This window comes from Oncorhynchus mykiss, chromosome 7, assembly GCF_013265735.2.
Source record: "Oncorhynchus mykiss isolate Arlee chromosome 7, USDA_OmykA_1.1, whole genome shotgun sequence".
Lineage (NCBI taxonomy): Eukaryota > Metazoa > Chordata > Actinopteri > Salmoniformes > Salmonidae > Oncorhynchus > Oncorhynchus mykiss.
Window position 1 is genome coordinate 9,920,691 of NC_048571.1, and position 22,255 is coordinate 9,942,945.

General features: G+C 44.6%; 1 protein-coding gene across 1 annotated transcript in view; it reads left to right on the forward strand.

Annotated features, from left to right (window-relative positions):
• The window catches only part of LOC110497049 (protein unc-80 homolog), a 100,832-nt gene that overhangs the window by 41,092 nt on the left and 37,485 nt on the right, over positions 1-22,255 (forward strand). The window contains exons 23-46 of the mRNA XM_036982462.1: positions 1,875-2,047; positions 2,404-2,616; positions 2,742-2,877; positions 3,743-3,876; positions 4,079-4,256; positions 4,660-4,863; positions 5,268-5,368; positions 6,031-6,228; positions 9,474-9,581; positions 10,390-10,528; positions 10,952-11,133; positions 11,344-11,475; positions 13,661-13,847; positions 14,234-14,365; positions 15,975-16,118; positions 16,409-16,509; positions 16,973-17,059; positions 17,423-17,606; positions 17,758-17,852; positions 17,959-18,048; positions 18,177-18,278; positions 18,499-18,679; positions 19,108-19,373; positions 21,991-22,125. Coding sequence (XP_036838357.1) covers positions 1,875-2,047; positions 2,404-2,616; positions 2,742-2,877; positions 3,743-3,876; positions 4,079-4,256; positions 4,660-4,863; positions 5,268-5,368; positions 6,031-6,228; positions 9,474-9,581; positions 10,390-10,528; positions 10,952-11,133; positions 11,344-11,475; positions 13,661-13,847; positions 14,234-14,365; positions 15,975-16,118; positions 16,409-16,509; positions 16,973-17,059; positions 17,423-17,606; positions 17,758-17,852; positions 17,959-18,048; positions 18,177-18,278; positions 18,499-18,679; positions 19,108-19,373; positions 21,991-22,125 — 3,602 coding nt within the window. The remainder of the gene's footprint in view (positions 1-1,874; positions 2,048-2,403; positions 2,617-2,741; positions 2,878-3,742; positions 3,877-4,078; positions 4,257-4,659; positions 4,864-5,267; positions 5,369-6,030; positions 6,229-9,473; positions 9,582-10,389; positions 10,529-10,951; positions 11,134-11,343; positions 11,476-13,660; positions 13,848-14,233; positions 14,366-15,974; positions 16,119-16,408; positions 16,510-16,972; positions 17,060-17,422; positions 17,607-17,757; positions 17,853-17,958; positions 18,049-18,176; positions 18,279-18,498; positions 18,680-19,107; positions 19,374-21,990; positions 22,126-22,255) is intronic.

Genomic DNA, 22,255 nt, shown 5'->3' on the forward strand with positions numbered 1-22,255 from the left:
CTGTTACATGATGCCCTAGACTCATACACGATGCCCTAGACTGTTACATGATGCCCTAGACTCATACATGATGCCCTAGACTCATACATGATACCCTAGACTGTTACATGATGCCCTAGACTCATACATGATACCCTAGACTGTTACATGATGCCGTAGACTCATACATGATACCCTAACATCTCCAGAAGTTATAGTAACCATCAACCTTTTAAGCAAATGCCCATCTTTTAGCTCACTGGACAGTTCCTTGTCACTTCTGCCCAGTGCCCACACCGACAGGCCCTTATTATACTCCATTGGGTGTTTTTTGTCCCCGGGGTCTGTTCCATCCCTGTTTAATGGCAGCCATGTTGAATTCTTCCCCTGGCCAGAGGAAGCTCCATGGTCCTTCTGCTAGCACGGCACAATCTAGCCTCCAATGTCCCCATGGATATGAGAGACAGGTAGAGGGACCGGGAGAAGGAGGGAGAGAGGGACAAGACAGGTAGAGGGAGAAGGAGGGAGAGAGAGACAAGACAGGTGTAGGGAGAAGGAGGGAGAGAGGGACAAGACAGGTGTAGGGACCGGGAGAAGGAGGGAGACGGGAGAAGGAGGGAGAGAGGGACCAGACAGGTAGAGAGACCGGGAGAAGGAGGGAGAGAGGGACAAGACAGGTAGAGGGACAGGGAGAAGGAGGGAGAGAGGGACAAGACAGGTAGAGAGACAGGGAGAAGGAGGGAGAGAGGGACCAGACAGGTAGAGGGACCGGGAGAAGGAGGGAGAGAGGGACCAGACAGGTAGAGGGACTGGGAGAAGGAGGGAGAGAGAGACAAGACAGGTAGAGGGACCGGGAGAAGGAGGGAGAGAGGGACAAGACAGGTAGAGAGACAGGAAGAAGGAGGGAGAGAGGAACCAGACAGCTAGAGAGACAGGAAGAAGGAGGGAGAGACGGACCAGGAGAAGGAGGGAGAGAGGGACAAGACAGGTAGACGGAGGAGGGAGAGAGGGACCAGACAGGTAGTGAGACAGGAAGAAGGAGGGAGAGAGGGACAAGACAGGTAGAGAGACAGGGAGAAGGAGGGAGAGAGACAAGACAGGTAGAGGGACCGGGAGAAGGAGGGAGAGAGAGACAAGACAGGTAGACGGAGGAGGGAGAGAGGGACAAGACAGGTAGAGAGACAGGGAGAAGGAGGGAGAGAGAGACAAGACAAGTAGAAACCCACAAAATCAAGAAATTTTACCATGAAGAATTACAACAAAGTCATCATATTTGTTGAATGTTGCACATTTCCTAGCTTAATGACCTTGTGTCCATCTTTCTCTCCAGCTTCGTTTGTTAAGTGGCTCGATGGTGCTTTTCATTCAATGGATTCAGACTTGACCTAATCATGCTATATTCTATTGTCTGTTCTCTCGTTCTTTTGTGTGATCATGTTGCTATATGGGTGTGTCATTCATGCCAGCACTCGCAAAGATAATGCCCAGAGCCCTGAGTTTTTCCTGGTTAGATCAGATGGTCAGAAAAACCTCCAGGCTCTAGTTATGCTGTAGAATAGAGGTCCAGGCCCCAGATGGCCCTAGTCTGCTCTACTCACCTCTTTTCTTTCTGTTACTGCTGTTTCTCTCTCTGTCTCTCTGTTCTCCCCCATCACTTCCTCCCTCGCCCTTCCTCTTGCTCTCTCTCTCTCTTCTCTTCCTATCCTCCTATCCCTCCCCTCCTCCTTCCCCTTTTCCTCCGCTCCCTCCTCCCTCTCTCTCTATCTATCGCTGTTCTCCCTCCCTCTCCCTCTCCCCTCCTCTCTTTCTCTTTCTCTCATCTACCCTTCCCCATCCTTCCCATACCTCATCTCCCCTCCCCCTCTCTCTCTCCCGCTCCCTTCCTCCTCCACCAGGGCCCCAGGGGTTCCAGGAGCGCCTGGCAGCCAGCCAGGAGGCCATGAAGAACAAGAACGTGGTGAACCTGACCGCCATCCGCCAGGGCATGAAACGCTTCCAGTTCCTGTTGAACTGCTGCGAGCCAGGCACCATCCCTGACGCATCCATCCTGGCCGCTGCGCTCGACCTGGTCAGTTATACAGTGGTCTCAGGCTGGAGTTAAATCAAACCGGTTATGTGAATGCTTACACATTGTCTTTGTTTAATTCAGTGGTTTTCAATCCTGTCCTTTGGATTCCTCAGACTTTCCACATATTTCATCTGTTCCAATACTAGCACATCTTATTCAATGAATCAATGATCAATCGACTGCTGTATACTCCTGTGATGGGAGTCTACCAGGTAGTAATAAGCATTTTTTACTAGACAACCGTTCTGGAATGTTATTTGACAGGGAAAAATGTGTAAATATTGCAATATGGGATTGATTGAAGTAAGCTTTCAGTGATCTGACAGGACATTACTGTACTTCCTGGTGTCCGACAGGAAGCTCCCGTGGTTGCCAGAGCCTCCTTGTTCCTGGAGTGCGCCCGCTTCGTCCACCGTTGTAACCGTGGCAACTGGCCCGAGTGGATGAAGGGTCACCACGTGAACATCACCAAGCGGGGTCTGTCTCGGGGACGATCGCCCGTGGTGGGAAACAAGAGGAACCAGAAGCTCCAGTGGAATGCAGCCAAGCACTTCTGTCAATGGGGAGATGTGAGTGACTCTCTGATGGGATGAGCAACTATCAAATGATTCTACTGACCGAGATTGTGTATGAAGACAGGCGCTAATAGTGTGTGTGTGTGTGTGTGTGCCTGTCTCTGGCCTTCCTCTCCCAGGCCATTGGTACGCGTCTCAGTGAGCTGTGCCACTCAGACAGCGAGAGTCCTGCCAACATCCTGGGTTTTATCTACGACGAGGAGACCAAGCGAAGATTGAGAAAGGAGGACGAGGAGGAGGACTACTTAGACGACAGTAAGCCATAGAAAAGGAAAATGTCACCTTAAAGGGAAATATGGTTCACAGAAGAATCTTGTTAATCTGTATTTTTAGTAAACTATCCCTTTAAATTAGCATAATACGCAAATCCCCATAGAAACATGTCATTTTAAGCTAGCGATATGTGTTTTTGTCCACTCACTTCCACATCTGCCGTGAAAGCTGACAGAGCTAGAGTGTTGTTTGTCAGACCATGAGGCATTCCGAAAATGTATCTTCTCACAAAATCGTCTATAGCGTCCAAACGGTTTGGAAAGACGAGGCTCTCACGAACAAGATGGTGTTCTCAGTTTTGCTCTATGACACCCACAAGCTGCTTTGGACTCGTCTGAAGTCGGTATAGCCGATCTGCCATCTTCTGTCTGTAGCATCCCAACAGCTTGGTCAAACACACTATGACCCCTCTGTGGAAATAATACGATTATGGCAGTTGTTTTGCTCTAGGACCCCACCGCCCTCACAAGACTTGTCTGAAGGTCCCCTGATACCAGTTGAAGATATTAATGGAGGTATAGTGTATATGGAGACTGTTTAGTGCCAAAACAATGTTCAGATATAGGACAGACACTTCAGAACCAGCTTCCTTTTGATATTTCGGGGGGACTATCTGTTGTTCCATGTAGTGAATCTGTTATTCAATGCTTTTGTATGGGCTAATAGCAGTAAGGCCAAGTAAAAACGTTCATCAAATAATTGTTTTATATATATTTGTTATACTTCAAAGGGTCTTATATCCTTGGTATGACCTTCAAAAAAACAATTCCATAAGGCTTAGTAGAACACCCCCCTCTTCGACTCTTATGGGTTAAGCCAAATTTTGACCCAAAATATCCGTCCCCAGATACAGTCAACCCAACAAAATGCGGCTGTCCTTTCGCTCTCAAGATGGCCGCCTGCCAGTTACTGCTGGAGATCACCACCTTCCTCAGAGAGACATTCCCCTGCCTCCCCCGGCCACGCACAGAGCCCCAAGTGGTCAGTAGGAGAACTTCACTTACTTGACACTTACTCACTACTCTAATGCAATCATATCCCTATAAATCAATTGGTGTGTGTGTGTGTGTTCGCGCATATTTGTGTGTCTGTCTGTTCGCATATGTCTGTTCATGTGTGTGTGTCCATGTGTGCGCGTGTGTGTCTGTCCGTGTGTATATGTCTGCGTTGTGTGTGTTTGTAGGATTTGGAGAGCTGTCGATTGAGGCTGGACCCTGAGCTGAGTCACCACCGTTATGAGAGGAAGATCAGCTTTGCCGGTATCCTAGACGACGAGGACGGCCACGACTCTTTGAACAGCAGCAGCCACACACTCAAGTCTGACACGGCCTGCGACGACAAGAAGTCCCAGGAGCCTCTGGGTAATTGAGTTCTGCTAAATTGGCCTGTCAGATGAAAATCTCTAAAACAGAAACTTTTCAGGAAATTGAAAAAACCGCCATATTTTCTTGTTAAGAAACATTTAATTATAAAACTTCAAAAGCTATACTTCATAAACCCAGTGTATGGGAAGTATAGGACTTCATAAACCCAGTGTATGGATAGTATAGGACTTCATAAACCCAGTGTATGGGAAGTATAGGACTTCATAAACCCAGTGTATGGGAAGTATAGGACTTCATAAACCCAGTGTATGGATAGTATAGGACTTCATAAACCCAGTGTATGGGAAGTATAGGACTTCATAAACCCAGTGTATGGGTGTATGGGACTTCATAAACCCAGTGAGATTGCAGACTAACCTTTTTAATTCTGCCCGTCCAGCTCCCATCAGGAAGAGTCGTGCCGGGGGCTCTCGCCTGCTGCAGATCAAGGGGGCCAGGAGTTTCAGGGTGAAGAAGGGGGGCTCTCTGTCCTCCATCCGCCGGGCCGGCAGCCTGAAGAGCACCAAGATGTCCCGCCAAGACTCAGAGTCAGAGAACGAGGAGGGACTGCTGTCCCAGAGCAGGGACACTGTCACTGACATAGGTAACAACATCTCAGAATCCCAACCCCATATCCCAACCTTGACCATTAGGTGGGTGAATAAGATCTGATCTGGTGACAACTTCCATACATAGATCTAAACTAATAGATCATCTGATCTATTCTAATCACAGATGTAGGCACCCTAAACCCGATATAGTGCACTACATTTGGCCAGAGCCCTATGGAGCCCTATTTGCCTACTACTCAGTCATAGTAGTCACCTGTCATTCAACAACTCTGTATCAACATGTGATGTATAGCATTCATTGTCATCTGTCCCCTTTGAGTAGTTAACTCAATGACGAATGTTGTTTGTTTGATGGGAGATGCAAAATAACTGATTTCCACGAGGAGAGTCAATGAAGTAAACTGATACAGTATTGTTGTGTGTTGTGACATGACAGGAAGTCCATGGAGCACCAGTGAACCCAGTATTGAGCCGGAGGGTTCAGGAGGCACCGGCGGAGCAGAGGACAACTACCACCGTAACATGTCCTGGCTACATGTAGGTGCTGGGTGTGTGCATGTGTGTGCATACTTTTACGTGCGTACCTACGTGCGTGCATTCAACTTAGCATACTTGTTTATGACCTGTACAGTGCATTCACCTGTATACACACGCTATAAAGCTAGCATATTGTCCTCATCAACCCCATCCACCTGCATACACACGCTATAAAGCTAGCACATTGCCCTCATCAAGCCCATTCACCTGTATACACATGCTATAAAGCTAGCACATTGCCCTCATCAAGCCCATTCACCTGTATACACACGCTATAAAGCTAGCACATTGCCCTCATCAAGCCCATTCACCTGTATACACATGCTATAAAGCTAGCACATTGCCCTCATCAAGCCCATTCACCTGTATACACATGCTATAAAGCTAGCACATTGCCCTCATCGACCCCATTCACCTGTATACACTTGTTTTAAAGCTAGCACATTGCCCTCATCAACCCCATTCACCTGTATACACATGCTATAAAGCTAGCACATTGCCCTCATCAAGCCCATTCACCTGACCACACATGCTATAAAGCTAGCACATTGTCCTCATCAAGCCCATTCACCTGACCACACATGCTATAAAGCTAGCACATTGTCCTCATCAAGCCCATTCACCTGTATAACTGTTGTTCCCTCTGTTGTCTTCCTCTGTAGATCATGATTCTGCTGTGCAACCAGCAGAGTTTCATCTGTACCCACGTGGAGTTCTGCCACCCACGCTGCTACCAGCACCACAGCCGCTCCTGTGCCCGCCTGGTGCGTGCCATCAAGCTGCTCTACGGGGAGACAGTGGACAGCCTGAGAGAAGACAGTGCAGGGAACATCAGTAGCCGGTCCAAGAAAAACAAGGAGGTGGGCGCAGAGAGGAGTGGACTGAAATGTATTGAAGTGATGTGATATGGAGGGGTGTGAATTTAAATGTATTGAAGTGATGTGATATGGAGTGGTGTGAATTTAAATGTATTGAAGTCATGTGATATGATATGGAGTGGTGTGAATTTAAATGTATTGAAGTGATGTGATATGGAGTGGTGTGAATTTAAATGTATTGAAGTCATGTGATATGATATGGAGGGGTGTGAATTTAAATGTATTGAAGTGATGTGATATGGAGTGGTGTGAATTTAAATGTATTGAAGTGATGTGATATGGAGTGGTGTGAATTTAAATGTATTGAAGTGATGTGATATGATATGGAGTGGTGTGAATTTAAATGTATTGAAGTGATGTGATATGGAGTGGTGTGAATTTAAATGTATTGAAGTGATATGATATGGAGTGGTGTGAATTTAAATGCATTGAAGTGATGTGATATGGAGGGGTGTGAATTTAAATGTATTGAAGTGATGTGATATGATATGGAGTGGTGTGAATTTAAATGTATTGAAGTGATGTGATATGGAGGGGTGTGAATTTAAATGTATTGAAGTGATGTGATGTGATATGGAGGGGTGTGAATTTAAATGTATTGAAGTGATGTGATATGGAGTGGTGTGAATTTAAATGTATTGAAGTGATATGATATGGAGGGGTGTGAATTTAAATGTATTGAAGTGATGTGATATGGAGGGGTGTGAATTTAAATGTATTGAAGTGATGTGATATGATATGGAGTGGTGTGAATTTAAATGTATTGAAGTGATGTGATATGGAGTGGTGTGAATTTAAATGCATTGAAGTGATGTGATATGGAGGGGTGTGAATTTAAATGTATTGAAGTGATGTGATATGATATGGAGTGGTGTGAATTTAAATGTATTGAAGTGATGTGATATGGAGTGGTGTGAATTTAAATGTATTGAAGTGATGTGATATGATATGGAGTGGTGTGAATTTAAATGTATTGAAGTGATGTGATATGGAGGGGTGTGAATTTAAATGTATTGAAGTGATGTGATATGGAGTGGTGTGAATTTAAATGTATTGAAGTGATGTGATATGGAGGGGTGTGAATTTAAATGTATTGAAGTGATGTGATATGATATGGAGTGGTGTGAATTTAAATGTATTGAAGTGATGTGATATGGAGTGGTGTGAATTTAAATGTATTGAAGTGATGTGATATGGAGTGGTGTGAATTTAAATGTATTGAAGTGATGTGATATGGAGTGGTGTGAATTTAAATGTATTGAAGTGATGTGATATGGAGTGGTGTGAATTTAAATGTATTGAAGTGATGTGATATGGAGTGGTGTGAATTTAAATATATTGAAGTGATGTGATATGGAGGGGTGTGAATTTAAATGTATTGAAGTGATGTGATATGGAGGGGTGTGAATTTAAATGTATTGATGTGATATGATATGGAGTGGTGTGAATTTAAATGTATTGAAGTGATGTGATATGGAGGGGTGTGAATTTAAATGTATTGAAGTGATGTGATATGATATGGAGTGGTGTGAATTTAAATGTATTGAAGTGATGTGATGTGATATGGAGTGGTGTGAATTTAAATGTATTGAAGTGATGTGATATGGAGTGGTGTGAATTTACATGTATTGAAGTGATGTGATATGGAGTGGTGTGAATTTAAATGTAGTGAAGTGATGTTATATGGAGGGGTGTGAATTTAAATGTATTGAAGTGATGTGATATGGAGTGGTGTGAATTTAAATGTATTGAAGTGAAGTGATGTGATATGGAGTGGTGTGAATTTAAATGTATTGAAGTGATGTGATATGGAGGGGTGTGAATTTAAATGTATTGAAGTGATGTGATATGGAGGGGTGTGAATTTAAATGTATTGAAGTGATGTGATATGATATGGAGGGGTGTGAATTTAAATGTATTGAAGTCATGTGATATGATATGGAGGGGTGTGAATTTAAATGTATTGAAGTGATGTGATATGGAGTGGTGTGAATTTAAATGTATTGAAGTGATGTGATATGGAGTGGTGTGAATTTAAATGTATTGAAGTGATGTGATATGGAGGGGTGTGAATTTAAATGTATTGAAGTGATGTGATATGATATGGAGGGGTGTGAATTTAAATGTATTGAAGTCATGTGATATGATATGGAGGGGTGTGAATTTAAATGTATTGAAGTGATGTGATATGGAGTGGTGTGAATTTAAATGTATTGAAGTGATGTGATATGGAGGGGTGTGAATTTAAATGTATTGAAGTGATGTGATATGGAGTGGTGTGAATTTAAATGTATTGAAGTGATGTGATATGGAGGGGTGTGAATTTAAATGTATTGAAGTGATGTGATATGGAGGGGTGTGAATTTAAATGTATTGAAGTGATGTGATATGGAGTGGTGTGAATTTAAATGTATTGAAGTGATGTGATATGGAGTGGTGTGAATTTAAATGTATTGAAGTGATGTGATATGGAGTGGTGTGAATTTAAATGTATTGAAGTGATGTGATATGATATGGAGGGGTGTGAATTTAAATGTATTGAAGTGATGTGATATGATATGGAGTGGTGTGAATTTAAATGTATTGAAGTGATGTGATGTGATATGGAGTGGTGTGAATTTAAATGTATTGAAGTGATGTGATATGGAGGGGTGTGAATTTAAATGTATTGAAGTGATGTGATATGGAGGGGTGTGAATTTAAATGTATTGAAGTCATGTGATATGATATGGAGGGGTGTGAATTTAAATGTATTGAAGTGATGTGATGTGATATGGAGTGGTGTGAATTTAAATGTATTGAAGTGATGTGATATGGAGGGGTGTGAATTTAAATGTATTGAAGTGATGTGATATGGAGGGGTGTGAAATATTTTTTATTTAACCTATATCTAACTAGGCAAGTCAGTTAAGAACACATTCTTATTTACAGACAATGACGGCCTACCAGAAGGCAAAAAGCTTCCTGCGTGGACGAGGGCCTGGGATTAAAAATACTAATAAAATATAGGTCAAAACACACATCACGACAAGAGAGACACCACAACACTACATAGAGAGACCTACAAGACATTAGCATGGCAGCAACACATGACAACACAACAACATGGTAGCAACACAACATGGCAGCAGCACATGTATTGAAGTGATGTAATGTGGAGTGGTTTGATGATACTGTAAATGAAGTGACTTGTATTTTCCAATGTCTTCCTCTCTTTGTGTCTCCAGTGGTCAGACAAGTCAAGTCTGAGGACCCCGTCCATGAAGAGACGCCCCAAAGACTCCAACACCGAGGGCAAGAAGGACACGGGCATGCTCAAGTACATCCGCAACCAGGTGCCCACCTACAGCCCTCATGCCAACACATGCCCTGATAGCCATAGCATGTGCCAGAGCGTCTGTCTGTCCATCCGTCTGTCTGGTAGTCTGTCTATCCGTCCGTCAGCCTGTGTGTGTCTCTGTCCGTCAGCCTGTCTGTCTGTCCGTCAGCTTGTCTGTCTGTCTGTCTGTCCGTCAGCCTGTCTGTCTGTCTGTCTGTCTGTATGTCTGTCCGTCAGCCTGTCTGTCTGTCTGTCCGTCCATCTGTCTGAAGCAGCGTGTCAACAGATGCCACTGTGTCGCCATGTGCTTGTTTATCTAGAGCAAGATGCCAACCTCATGCCAAGATGTCCGCACCCCACGCCCACACGCTTCTACCCACTCAAATACATAATCTCTAATTCTACTACTGAAGTGCTTCTTCACCTGCATTGCTTGCTGTTTGGGGTTTTAGGCTGGGTTTCTGTACAGCACTTTGAGATATCAGCTGATGTACGAAGGGCTATATAAAATAAATTTGATTGAAATTTGAAGTAGCATGCTAACTCGCTACAGCCCTCTCAGCCAACTCAAGTATATTGCAGCACCATGCAATACCATACTAATACAAGCTATAGGCCTAGAGCAGCAATGGTATATCTACTAGCATGCTAATGCTAACCCTGGCTGTCTGTGGTCTATGGCCTTTCCCTTCTGGTGATGAGCCTGTCCCTGGCCCCTCTGTCCCTAGCATGCTATACAAGCTATATGCCCACACTAGCAATGCTATCAGATCTCCACTAGCATGCTAATGCTAACCCTTGCTTGCTGTGGCCTCTCCCCTCAGGTGATGAGCCTGTCCCCAGCTCCTCTGTCACTGCTGATCAAGGCGGCGCCCATCCTGACAGAGGACATGTACGCAGACGTCCAGCCTGCAGCCTGGGAGCTCCTGCTGAGTGTGGACGAGCATATGGCTGCCGCTGCTGGTGACTACAGAGCACTGTGGATAACTGTCATGGATAGCAGGGTTTCTGTTTGAACAATTTCTCTTTTAATGTCAGTAACTAGAGTTATTCCAAGCCTATTCTGGTGAGATATTCTGGGCTCCACTCCAAACTCTGAATCTGTGCCCACTGCTTTGCCTCCAGTCTAAAGATAAATGGAAGAGTTTAAAATGTAGTATAGATTTTTTGTCACCATATCTTTCTGTCTCTACTCCTTTTCACTCTTTGTCTTTCTCTCTTTTTTTCCCTCTCTTTTTCCCTCTCACTCTCTCGCTCTGTCTCCCTCTCTCTCTCTCTCTCTCTCTCTCTCTCACGCTGTATATCTCTGTCCATCCCCACTTTCTCTCTCACCCCACCTCACTTTGCCTCTCTCTCTCTAATCCCCGTCCTCTCACCACTCCCCAGCTGCCATGTTCTTGCTGTGTGCGGTGAAGGTGCCTGACGCGGTGACAGAGATGATGATGGCTGAGTTCCAGCACGCTGAGGCGAGCCAGCGCATCAACTCAGTGTTCAAGTTCTACACGCTGTGGCGCTTCCGCTACCAGGTGTGGCCGCGCATGGAGGAGGGTGCCCAGCAGATCTTTAAGGTGCAGTAGAACCGTAGCCTCTACTAAAACAACTGTTAGTCAAAATGAGGAGTTGACAACGGGTATCCCCCAAGGTTCTATTCTGAGTCCTGTGGCTTTTCATTATTTACATAAATGATCTTGACTCTAAAGTGTAGGCCTCTTGTTAAGTCTCTTGCTTTGTTGAATTATTTTCTCATGAACTAATCTACATAATTCTCTATATTTTAGATCCCTCCGCCCAGCATCAACTTCACCCTGCCCTCACCTATCCTGGGCATGCCCTGTGTGCCCATGTTTGACCCGCCCTGGGTACCTTCCAACACTGGCAGTGTCCAAGACCCAATCAACGAGGACAACTCTGTAAGTCCCGCCCCTGCTGCCTGGATTACTGTCCAATCAGCAGATACTTACAGAATTTACAATGAGCCTAGTGGTTGACCAATGTTTACTATAAACCAAAGTACACATTTGTCTGACATTTTAAGTCTGTTGTGGTGTACGTTATTGGTGCATGTATATTGAATTACATGGACATAACGCTGCTAATTGAATTGGGTTGTGGAGTTGCATCTTTTTTACTAACCTTACTAATGCTACAACGGACCCATTATGCTACAACTGTTATGGTAACACTTGGTACTGTTATCCCAGTGTATTTATTCCTTGTGTTCGCTATGGCACTAGGAAATAAGCTTTAGAGGACTGATAAACAGTACAATATTATGCTACTAAATTGATAGTCGGCCATGACACTTTTTTGGGGGTTAATTTCTTTGTGTTGCTATGCTTTTTTTTGTTGTCTAGCATGAAAACCCAAAAACGATGTATTCAGATCACTTGTCATTCAATACTAGATCAGCTCAAGACTGGTCATTGTACTGTCTGAGTACAATAGTCCTGTCTGTTATTTATCAATCTATCAATTGTCTTTGTTTTTAGTTCCCCACATTTATTCAATCAATCTATTCCATAGTAAGTTGTAATTTATGTACGGATGCTTGTTTGGGTGCATCATGGGAAACTGAGTTCATCTTTTGATGACTGAATGAGATAAAATTCAAAGAGATGTCTGTCCATTTCCAGCGGACAAAAGTTTGGCACTTGGGGTCTTAATAATGTCATGTTCTCGTTGTAAATTGGTTTTCTGGTTGAGAAGACATCATATAACCAGATTACAACCAACTGATCTCTGTTACAAGCAGGTAAAAACGTATTTTTCATGACGAAATGAATGCGTCATTGGAAAGACGTTATATTTTGATTGTTATCTGGTCAGATAAGTTTAACACAATGTCCATTATACAACCAGTATACAACCGGACCATGCATGACGTCATTAAAAGACGTCATAACGACGTCACTGCAACCAGTTTTGCCTGCTGGGTTGTCTGACTCCCCACAAACATTAAGACCTAGGGGGAGGTGCTATACTAGGGGGCCTCGTACGGGCCATTTTGGATACATGCATCTTATACAAGCCACTCCACGTTTTCTGTACTGTAATGCTCGGGCTTCTTTTGGGAAAGCTGCATGCATTGGTCATTTTGCATGTATATACTATGCATGGCCAATGACAGCCATTTTGTAATTGTTCAAACGTCAACATTTTCACGTCACTCTATCAAACATCCACTGTGATGTCTCTGTTGGTGTTAGAATGCTCAAATGAGCTTTTGCACTGGATATATTCTCCTGATGGATTTGCATATAGTAAGTTTTACTGACAACTATTTACAATGGTAAATAATTGATCCCTGTCCAAGGTGTAGTTGATCTAGGGTTGCAAAATGTACTTAACTTTCCCCCAAATCCCCAGGATTCCGGGTTTATCCTCATGATTCCGGAAATGTACAATTTGGGAAAGTTACAACCCTAATCTACAAACATAATAAACCCTAATAATGTTTCCAGTCTTATCAGGAGAATATAACGGCATGTGTCATCCATATATAACTGTCAGGAGGAGACAGATAGTTTACATTACCAAATGTTCACCAGATGTCTGTATTGTAATTGTACTATAAACAGGACCCCCCTGAGAATGAGCCTATCCCACAGTCCCCTTCCCTGAGCCTCTGTGTCTCTGTTTGTCCTTTCTCTCCCCCACCACACACACACACACACACACATCCTCCCCCACGTCCACCCTCCACACACACCCACACCCTTTTCCACACTTATATATACACACACACACACACACACACACACACACACACACACACACACACACACACACACACACACACCTCACACACTCTCACACACACACACACACACACACACATCCTCCCCCACGTCCACCCTCCACACACACCCACACCCTTTTCCACACTTATATACACACACACACACACACACACACACACACACACACACACACACACACACACACACACACACCTCACACACTCACACACACACACACACACACACACATCCTCCCCCACGTCCACCCTCCACACACACCCACACCCTTTTCCACACACACACCCACACCCTTTTCCACACTTATATACACACACACACACACCACCTCTTACAGAAATCTTTCTCGGCGCGGGCTGTGTCGCGCTCCCACCAGCGTGCAGAGCACATCCTGAAAAACCTGCAGCAGGAGGAGGAGAAGCGGCGTCTTGGGCGCGAAGCCAGCATCATCACAGCCATCCCCGTGGCCCAGGAGGCCTGCTACGAACCCACCTGCAGCCCCCCACCCGAGCAGGAGGAGGAAGGTGGGTGGGACCACCGTGGAGTGCTGGAGACATCTCTCTTTCTTCATTTTCTAAATATTTGTTATTGATTTGAGGTGTTAATTCAAGTGATACAGCTCCCGTCCCATTCAGGAAACCACTGATTCTGACGTAATTTGGAGAAGCACAAACTTAACTGAACATCTAACAATAAACCTAGAAACCTATCTATTTAGGTTTTCTGAGTGCTTCAGCCCTCTTCAAAAATAACAAAAACAACAAGCTTATACTGTTGCCCACACACCAGATAACAACCCTACCTTCGAGTCCACAACTACAGGGTAAAACACCTTGAACAATGCAGTCAGTCAGCCAGCAACTGGTAGTTTCATGTTGTGACTGACTCTGAACCCTCTCCTCCCCGCCAGCAGAAGAAGAGGTCAATCTGGCGTCTCGCCGCATGTCCGTCACTCCGTCCTGCACCTCCAGTAACTCTCACAGGAACTACTCCTTCCGCCGCGGCTCCGTGTGGTCAGTCCGCTCCGTGGTCAGCGCCGAGGGTAAGACTGTGTTACCGTGGCAACCACACACCTGCCCACTCACTTGTAGGGGTCATGTTCCAGTATCCATATTAGGATCCCACATAGAATGCTTGGCTAGTACATTGCTTCATTCTAAGTGGCATGCTAGTATAGGTGTCAGAATGGTATTTTGAATGGTGGTCAGATTCAAGTCACATGGGGAGGAATAGGAAAGCACATCCTCACCTGATAATATCTGATAAAAGCACCATGATAAAATCATGCCTTGACACAGAGCTTGTACATATGGTAACCTTCCTAACTACAGTAGGACACCTTCCTAACTACAGTATAACACCTTCCTAACTACAGTATAACACCTTCCTAACTACTGTAGAACACCTTCCTAACTACAGTAGAACACCTTCCTAACTACAGCATAACACCTTCCTAACTACAGTAGAACACCTTCCTAACTACAGCATAACACCTTCCTAACTATAGCATAACACCTTCCTAACTACAGTAGAACACCTTCCTAACTACAGTAGAACACCTTCCTAACTACAGTAGAACACCTTCCTAACTACAGCATAACACCTTCCTAACTACAGTAGAACACCTTCCTAACTACAGCATAACACCTTCCTAACTACAGTAGAACACCTTCCTAACTACAGTATAACACCTTCCTAACTACAGTAGAACACCTTCCTAACTACAGTAGAACACCTTCCTAACTACAGTATAACACCTTCCTAACTACAGTAGAACACCTTCCTAACTACAGTAGAACACCGTCCTAACTACAGTAGGACACCTTCCTAACTACAGTAGGACACCCTCCTAACTACAGTAGAACACCTTCCTAACTACAGTAGAACACCTTCCTAACTACAGTAGAACACCTTCCTAACTACAGTAGAACACCCTCCTAACTACAGTAGAACACCTTCCTAACTACAGCAGAACACCTTCCTAACTACAGTAGAACACCTTCCTAACTACAGTAGAACACCCTCCTAACTACAGCAGAACACCTTCCTAACTACAGTATAACACCTTCCAAACTACAGTAGAACACCTTCCTAACTACAGCATAACACCTTCCTAACTACAGTAGAACACTTTCCAAACTACAGTATAACACCTTCCAAACTACAGTAGAACACCTTCCTAACTACAGCATAACACCTTCCTAACTACAGTAGAACACCTTCCTAACTACAGTAGAACACCTTCCTAACTACAGTAGAACACCCTCCTAACTACAGTAGAACACCTTCCAAACTACAGTATAACACCTTCCAAACTACAGTAGAACACCTTCCTAACTACAGCATAACACCTTCCTAACTACAGTATAACACCTTCCTAACTACAGTAGAACACCTTCCTACCTACAGTAGAACACCTTCCTAACTACAGTAGAACACCTTCCTAACTACAGTATAACACCTTCCTAACTACAGTAGAACACCTTCCTAACTACAGTAGAACACCTTCCTAACTACAGTAGAACACCTTCCTACCTACAGTAGAACACCCTCCTAACTACAGTAGAACACCTTCCAAACTACAGTAATACACCTTCCTAACTACAGTAGAATAAGGTGGTAGTGATTCATGGGTTGTTCTTGTCTACTAGATGAGGAGAACACTACGGAGCACACGCCCACTCATCACATGCTGCAGCCCCCCCAGGCCGTCTTCCCAGCATGCATCTGTGCCGCCGTCTTACCCATAGTGCACCTGATGGAGGACGGGGAGGTGCGAGAGGACGGTGTGGCAGGTGGGTGGCGTCGCTCAACACAAACTGTCATGTACTGTACTAGAGAGGCAGAGAGAGGGAGGGAGAGGGGGAGAGGATGAGAATAGAATACATTCTGTACAGGGTGTGATCAGAAACCTATAGATGCATTCCATAGATACCCATAAGGCCACTCTAGAGTCCACTGTAACACAACACATTGCCTTTCATCACAATACACGCTGTTGAATAAAATAGAAAAGCAATGTTTCGGTCTGTCCTGATAAAACTCATGATCATTTTCTTATGATCCATTTACCATGATCCTGCAGTGAGTGCAGTGGCCCAGCAGATCCTGTGGAACTGTCTGATCGAAGACCCCGCCCTGGTGCTCAGGCACTTCCTGGAGAAGCTCACCGTTAGCAATCGACAGGTAGAGCAGCCGTTGTCCATCAAAATATTCTGCAGTCTCATATGATCGGACCAATAGAATCCTGCCCCTCTTCAGTATGTTGCTCAATCTATGTTGTTATGGACAAAATCTGTTGTTACTAGACTGCCTCCCTGTTTCAAAACGTCTTCAAAACATTTTCTCTGTACTAAATACAAAAATGACAGATGGAACCACACAAAAAGATTACGAGGCAGAACTCTAAAAGTTACTGTTTCTTTTTTCATGTTTTTTTTTCATGCTTTTTACAGCAGGCAGGGGAAAAGTTGTACACAGACGTTTCGGTTTGTATCACCTTCTTCATGTATTGGGTTAAGGTTGTTGAAGGTTGTTGAAGGTTGACCGGAATGTTACCTGCTTTTTCCCCCCACTGAACACAACCCCTCCTGTTGTTAATGTGTTTTTCTGTTGAGTTTGAACTGACACATGTTTCTATGTGTATCAGGACGAGCTGATGTACATGCTGAGGAAGCTGTTGATGAACATCGGTGACCTCCCAGCCCAGACCTCTCACATCCTCTTCAACTACCTGGTGAGACAAGACATCAGTCAATGTATATCAGACAGTAGCAGTATTGATCAATCCGATGACAAGATTAATGAAGACTGCTCTCTCTCTCTCTCTCTCTCTCTCTCTCTCTCTCTCTCCCTGTCTCTGTCTCTCTCTCTCTCTCTCTCTCTCTCTCTCTCTCTCTCTCTCTCTCTCTCCCTGTCTCTGTCTCTCTCTCTCTCTGTCTCTCTCTCTCTCTGTCTCTCTCTCTCTGTCTGTACCCTATTCACCTTTATGTCTGTCTGTCTGTCTGTCTGTCTGTCTGTCTGTCTGTCTGTCTGTCTGTCTCTCTCTGTCTGTACCCTATTCACCTTTATGTCTGTCTGTCACTCTCTCTCCCCCTAGGTGGGGCTGATTATGTACTTTGTGCGTACTCCGTGTGAGTGGGGTATGGATGCCATCTCGGCCACGCTGACCTTCCTGTGGGAGGTGGTGGGCTACGTGGAGGGGCTCTTCTTCAAGGACCTCAAACAGACCATGAAGAAGGAGCAGTGTGAGGTCAAGCTGCTGGTCACTGCATCCATGCCAGGTAAAGGCCATTTTAAAGGTTACCAGAAGGTTATCCCTGCCAGGTAAAGGTCACTGGATGCCAATGGGAGCCCAGTCATTTGACTGTGTTCTATACTATAATGTTGACTGCTACATGTGGGTAATATAGTAAATCATGTATATCCTTGCAGGAACCAAGACCCTGGTAGTGCACGGGCAGAATGAGTGTGACATTCCTACCCAGCTGCCTGTACATGAAGACACTCAGTTTGAAGCCTTGCTCAAGGTAACCTCCTCATAGAGTTCATCTGCATTCTACAGATGATGACAGAACATTCTCAGGGATACACTGAAGTCATCCCCAATTCGTTGGCCTCTCTCTTCCCTAACAGGAGTGTTTGGAGTTCTTCAACATTCCCGAGTCTCGGTCGGCACACTACTTCCTCATGGACAAGCGCTGGAACCTCATTCACTATTCCAAGGTTGGAATTCCCATCCATTTCCAAGCGGTGTTATGAACTGTGAGGTTAGATGTCTGGAATGACCATGAGAATGTCTTCTCTATCAGTGACTACATAATGGGCTTTCTGACTGTCTTTCTCAACTTCAGACTTTTGTGAGGGACATCTATCCGTTCAGGAGGTCTGTGTCTCCCCAGCTCAACCTGGTCCACATGCTGCCAGAGAAAGGACAGGAACTCATTCAGAAACAGGTGTGTTATGTTTCAGGTTTAAATCTCGCCGTTAAAGCCACGCTCTGCAATTTGTGCACATCACCAAAGAGTACACACAGTATAAATGACTAAAAACCTCCCAACTGTGGCTTTAACCGTTTGAGAAGTGTTACCTTCTGTTTGCCTGTCCATATCTTTACTGGGTCCTGTCTCAGCCTCTTGTGCATACTCAGTGTGTCCCCTTCCTATCCCTCTCTAGGTGTTTTCCCGTAAACTGGAGGAGGTGGGCCGTGTTCTATTCCTCATCTCCCTGACCCAGAACATGCCGGCCATCCACAAACAGTCCCATGTGTCCATGCTCCAAGAAGACCTGCTCCGCCTGCCCTCCTTCCCCCGCACGGCCATCGACGGAGAGTTCTCTCTCTTCAGCGAGCCACAGGGTAAGACTGGAGTGGACCCTATCTTGAATGGTATCTGAGTGAACAAACAAGACAATAAAGAGAGATGATCAGAGTTGGGGTCAATACCATTTTAATTCCGGTCAGTTCAGGAAGTTCACCGAAATTCCAATTCCAATTCTCTTCAATGCTTTTCAATGAGGACAACTTGAAATTTGAATTTGGTTTACTTTCTGAATTGACTGGAATTGGAAAGGAATTGACCCCAACCCTTGAGATTAGTTGCATTTTAAAATGAAGATGTAATAGAGTAAAGTACTGTACTACATTGTATATCTGTGGTGCATCTTCCAACTAGACAACACAGATCACAAAACAAAAGTCTACCAACACTTGGGAAGCATGAAAGTCTTCATTTCAAAGGGGCTTCCATAGTGAGTTAGCCCCATATTGTGCTATCCTCTCCCCAGGCAAGGAGCTCTTCGGCCTGGACACTCTCCACAAAGTCCTGTGGATCAAACTACTAGAAGAGATGTTTCTGGGCATGCCCAGTGAGTACCCGTGGGGGGACGAGATCATGCTCTTCCTGAACGTGTTCAACGGTGCCCTGCTGCTGCACCCCGAGGACAGCGCCCTCCTCAGGCAGTACACGGCTACTGCCATCAACACGGCCGTTCACTTCAACCACCTGTTCTCCCTGAGTGGATACCAGTGGCTCCTCCCCACCATGTTGCAGGTAGGTAGTACAGTTCTAGGATCAGTTTACAGGTCCAGCAGGTTGTTGTTCTCTATTAGAGGTTGAAAATGTGGAACTAATCTTAGATCAGTTTCATGGTGCTACTTCATCCACCTGCTGGGGTTAAAGGTTAGAGATCTAGGATAAATGTAGCCTCCCTAAATCCTAACCCCAACCATTACAGGAAGAAGTCACATAACTGAGCTTATATCAATGCAACCTTGGAACCATGCCAACCACTGCCCAAATGTGTCTCACAATCTGTGGTCATTGTGAGGGGGGCGGCGGGCGGCAGGTAGCCTTGTGGATAAGAGCGTTGGAACAGTAACCGAAAGGTCGCTGGTTTGAATCCCCGAGCCGGCAAGGTGGAAAATTGTGCCGTTCGGCTCTTGAGCCCAACAACAACTGCTTCCCAGGCGCCGATGACGTCGATTAGGGCAGCCCCCCGCACATCTCTGGTTCAGAGGGGTTGCGTCAAATGCAGAACACACATTGGTCGAATGCATTCAGTTTTGCAACTGACTAGGCATTCCCTTTCTGTGAGTCAGTCTCACTGCATAATATAGCGCTGACTTACAGAAACACAGGCTGGGCTGGGTCAGGTTAGAGTTGAGTTGAAGCTTGGGAGCAGACGTTTATAGCCACTAGCAACGCATGGTCAATATGTTGACAATTGAACTCACCGGGGCTTCATCATGGAAGACTTACACAGAGAGCAGTGCAGGTCAATCCCAAATGCAGCTGGGTTTATTTAGTCTTGATCTGGGAAATTGTGCTGCTGACAACTCAGCAGACAAACATTTATTGCATTGAACCCGATATAATAGCCCATGTTTCTTACTAAGCTTTGATATACTCTACTACATAACATTTGATTGAGACCTCTACCTCCATTGGCCTCGGAAAGGGCCCACACAGAATCCTCCTAACAAGTTGTGTGATTAGAGAAACATTCACATGGTTGCCATGGTGTGAAAGGCAGGACATCAACTATAGGATTTATAGCAAATGATTTGAATACTTCCAATAGAAGTCGTTGATTCGGCCACATTATTTGAAAATCCTTAAATACACAGTAAATAAGTATTTCAAATACAAATACATAAGTGCTGGTGCCAGATGCTGCTTCAACCTAGCTCTAGGAGGCCACAGAGATTACAGACCAAATCCCACAATGCATTCTGAATTTGGCCTAAACATGGTGTTGCAGTATGACACTGCATCCTTACAAGCTCATATGATTACTCCCTGTAATGTGTTGTAGTTCTATGCTGACTATGACAGTAACCCACTGTAATGTGTTGTAGTCCTATGCTGACTATGACAGTAACCCACTGTAATGTGTTGTAGTCCTATGCTGACTATGACAGTAACCCACTGTAATGTGTTGTAGTCCTATGCTGACTATGACAGTAACCCACTGTAATGTGCTGTAGTCCTATGCTGACTATGACAGTAACCCACTGTAATGTGTTGTAGTCCTCTATGCTGACTATGACAGTAACCCACTGTAATGTGTTGTAGTCCTCTATGCTGACTATGACAGTAACCCACTGTAATGTGTTGTAGTCCTCTATGCTGACTATGACAGTAACCCACTGTAATGTGTTGTAGTCCTCTATGCTGACTATGACAGTAACCCACTGTAATGTGTTGTAGTCCTCTATGCTGACTATGAGAGTAACCCACTGTAATGTGTTGTAGTCCTATGCTGACTATGACAGTAACCCACTGTAATGTGTTGTAGTCCTATGCTGACTATGAGAGTAACCCACTGTAATGTGTTGTAGTCCTATGCTGACTATGAGAGTAACCCACTGTAATGTGTTGTAGTCCTATGCTGACTATGACAGTAACCCACTGTAATGTGTTGTAGTCCTCTATGCTGACTATGACAGTAACCCACTGTAATGTGTTGTAGTCCTATGCTGACTATGACAGTAACCCACTGTAATGTGTTGTAGTCCTATGCTGACTATGACAGTAACCCACTGTAATGTGTTGTAGTCCTATGCTTACAATGACAGTAACCCACTGTAATGTGTTGTAGTCCTATGCTGACTATGACAGTAACCCACTGTAATGTGTTGTAGTCCTATGCTGACTATGACAGTAACCCACTGTAATGTGTTGTAGTCCTATGCTGACTATGACAGTAACCCACTGTAATGTGTTGTAGTCCTATGCTGACTATGACAGTAACCCACTGTAATGTGTTGTAGTCCTATGCTGACTATGAGAGTAACCCACTGTAATGTGTTGTAGTCCTATGCTGACTATGACAGTAACCCACTGTAATGTGTTGTAGTCCTATGCTGACTATGACAGTAACCCACTGTAATGTGTTGTAGTCCTATTCTGACTATGACAGTAACCCACTGTAATGTGTTGTAGTCCTATGCTGACTATGACAGTAATCCACTGTAATGTGTTGTAGTCCTCTATGCTGACTATGACAGTAACCCACTGTAATGTGTTGTAGTCCTCTATGCTGACTATGACAGTAACCCACTGTAATGTGTTGTAGTCCTCTATGCTGACTATGACAGTAACCCACTGTAATGTGTTGTAGTCCTCTATGCTGACTATGACAGTAACCCACTGTAATGTGTTGTAGTCCTATGCTGACTATGAGAGTAACCCGCTGCTGAGACAGGGGATAGAGTTCTGCGTCAGACAGTTCTACATCCTGCACCGTAAACCCTTCATCCTCCAGCTGTTTGCCAGCGTGGCCCCACTGCTGGAGTTCACAGTAAGTGTGTTTGCATAAGCACCTCTCTGATTCAGAGGGGTTAAATGTGGAAGACACATTTCAGTTGTGCAACTGACTAGGTCTCCCCTTATGAGCGTATCTGCATCTGCGTGTGTTGTTTAACCATGTG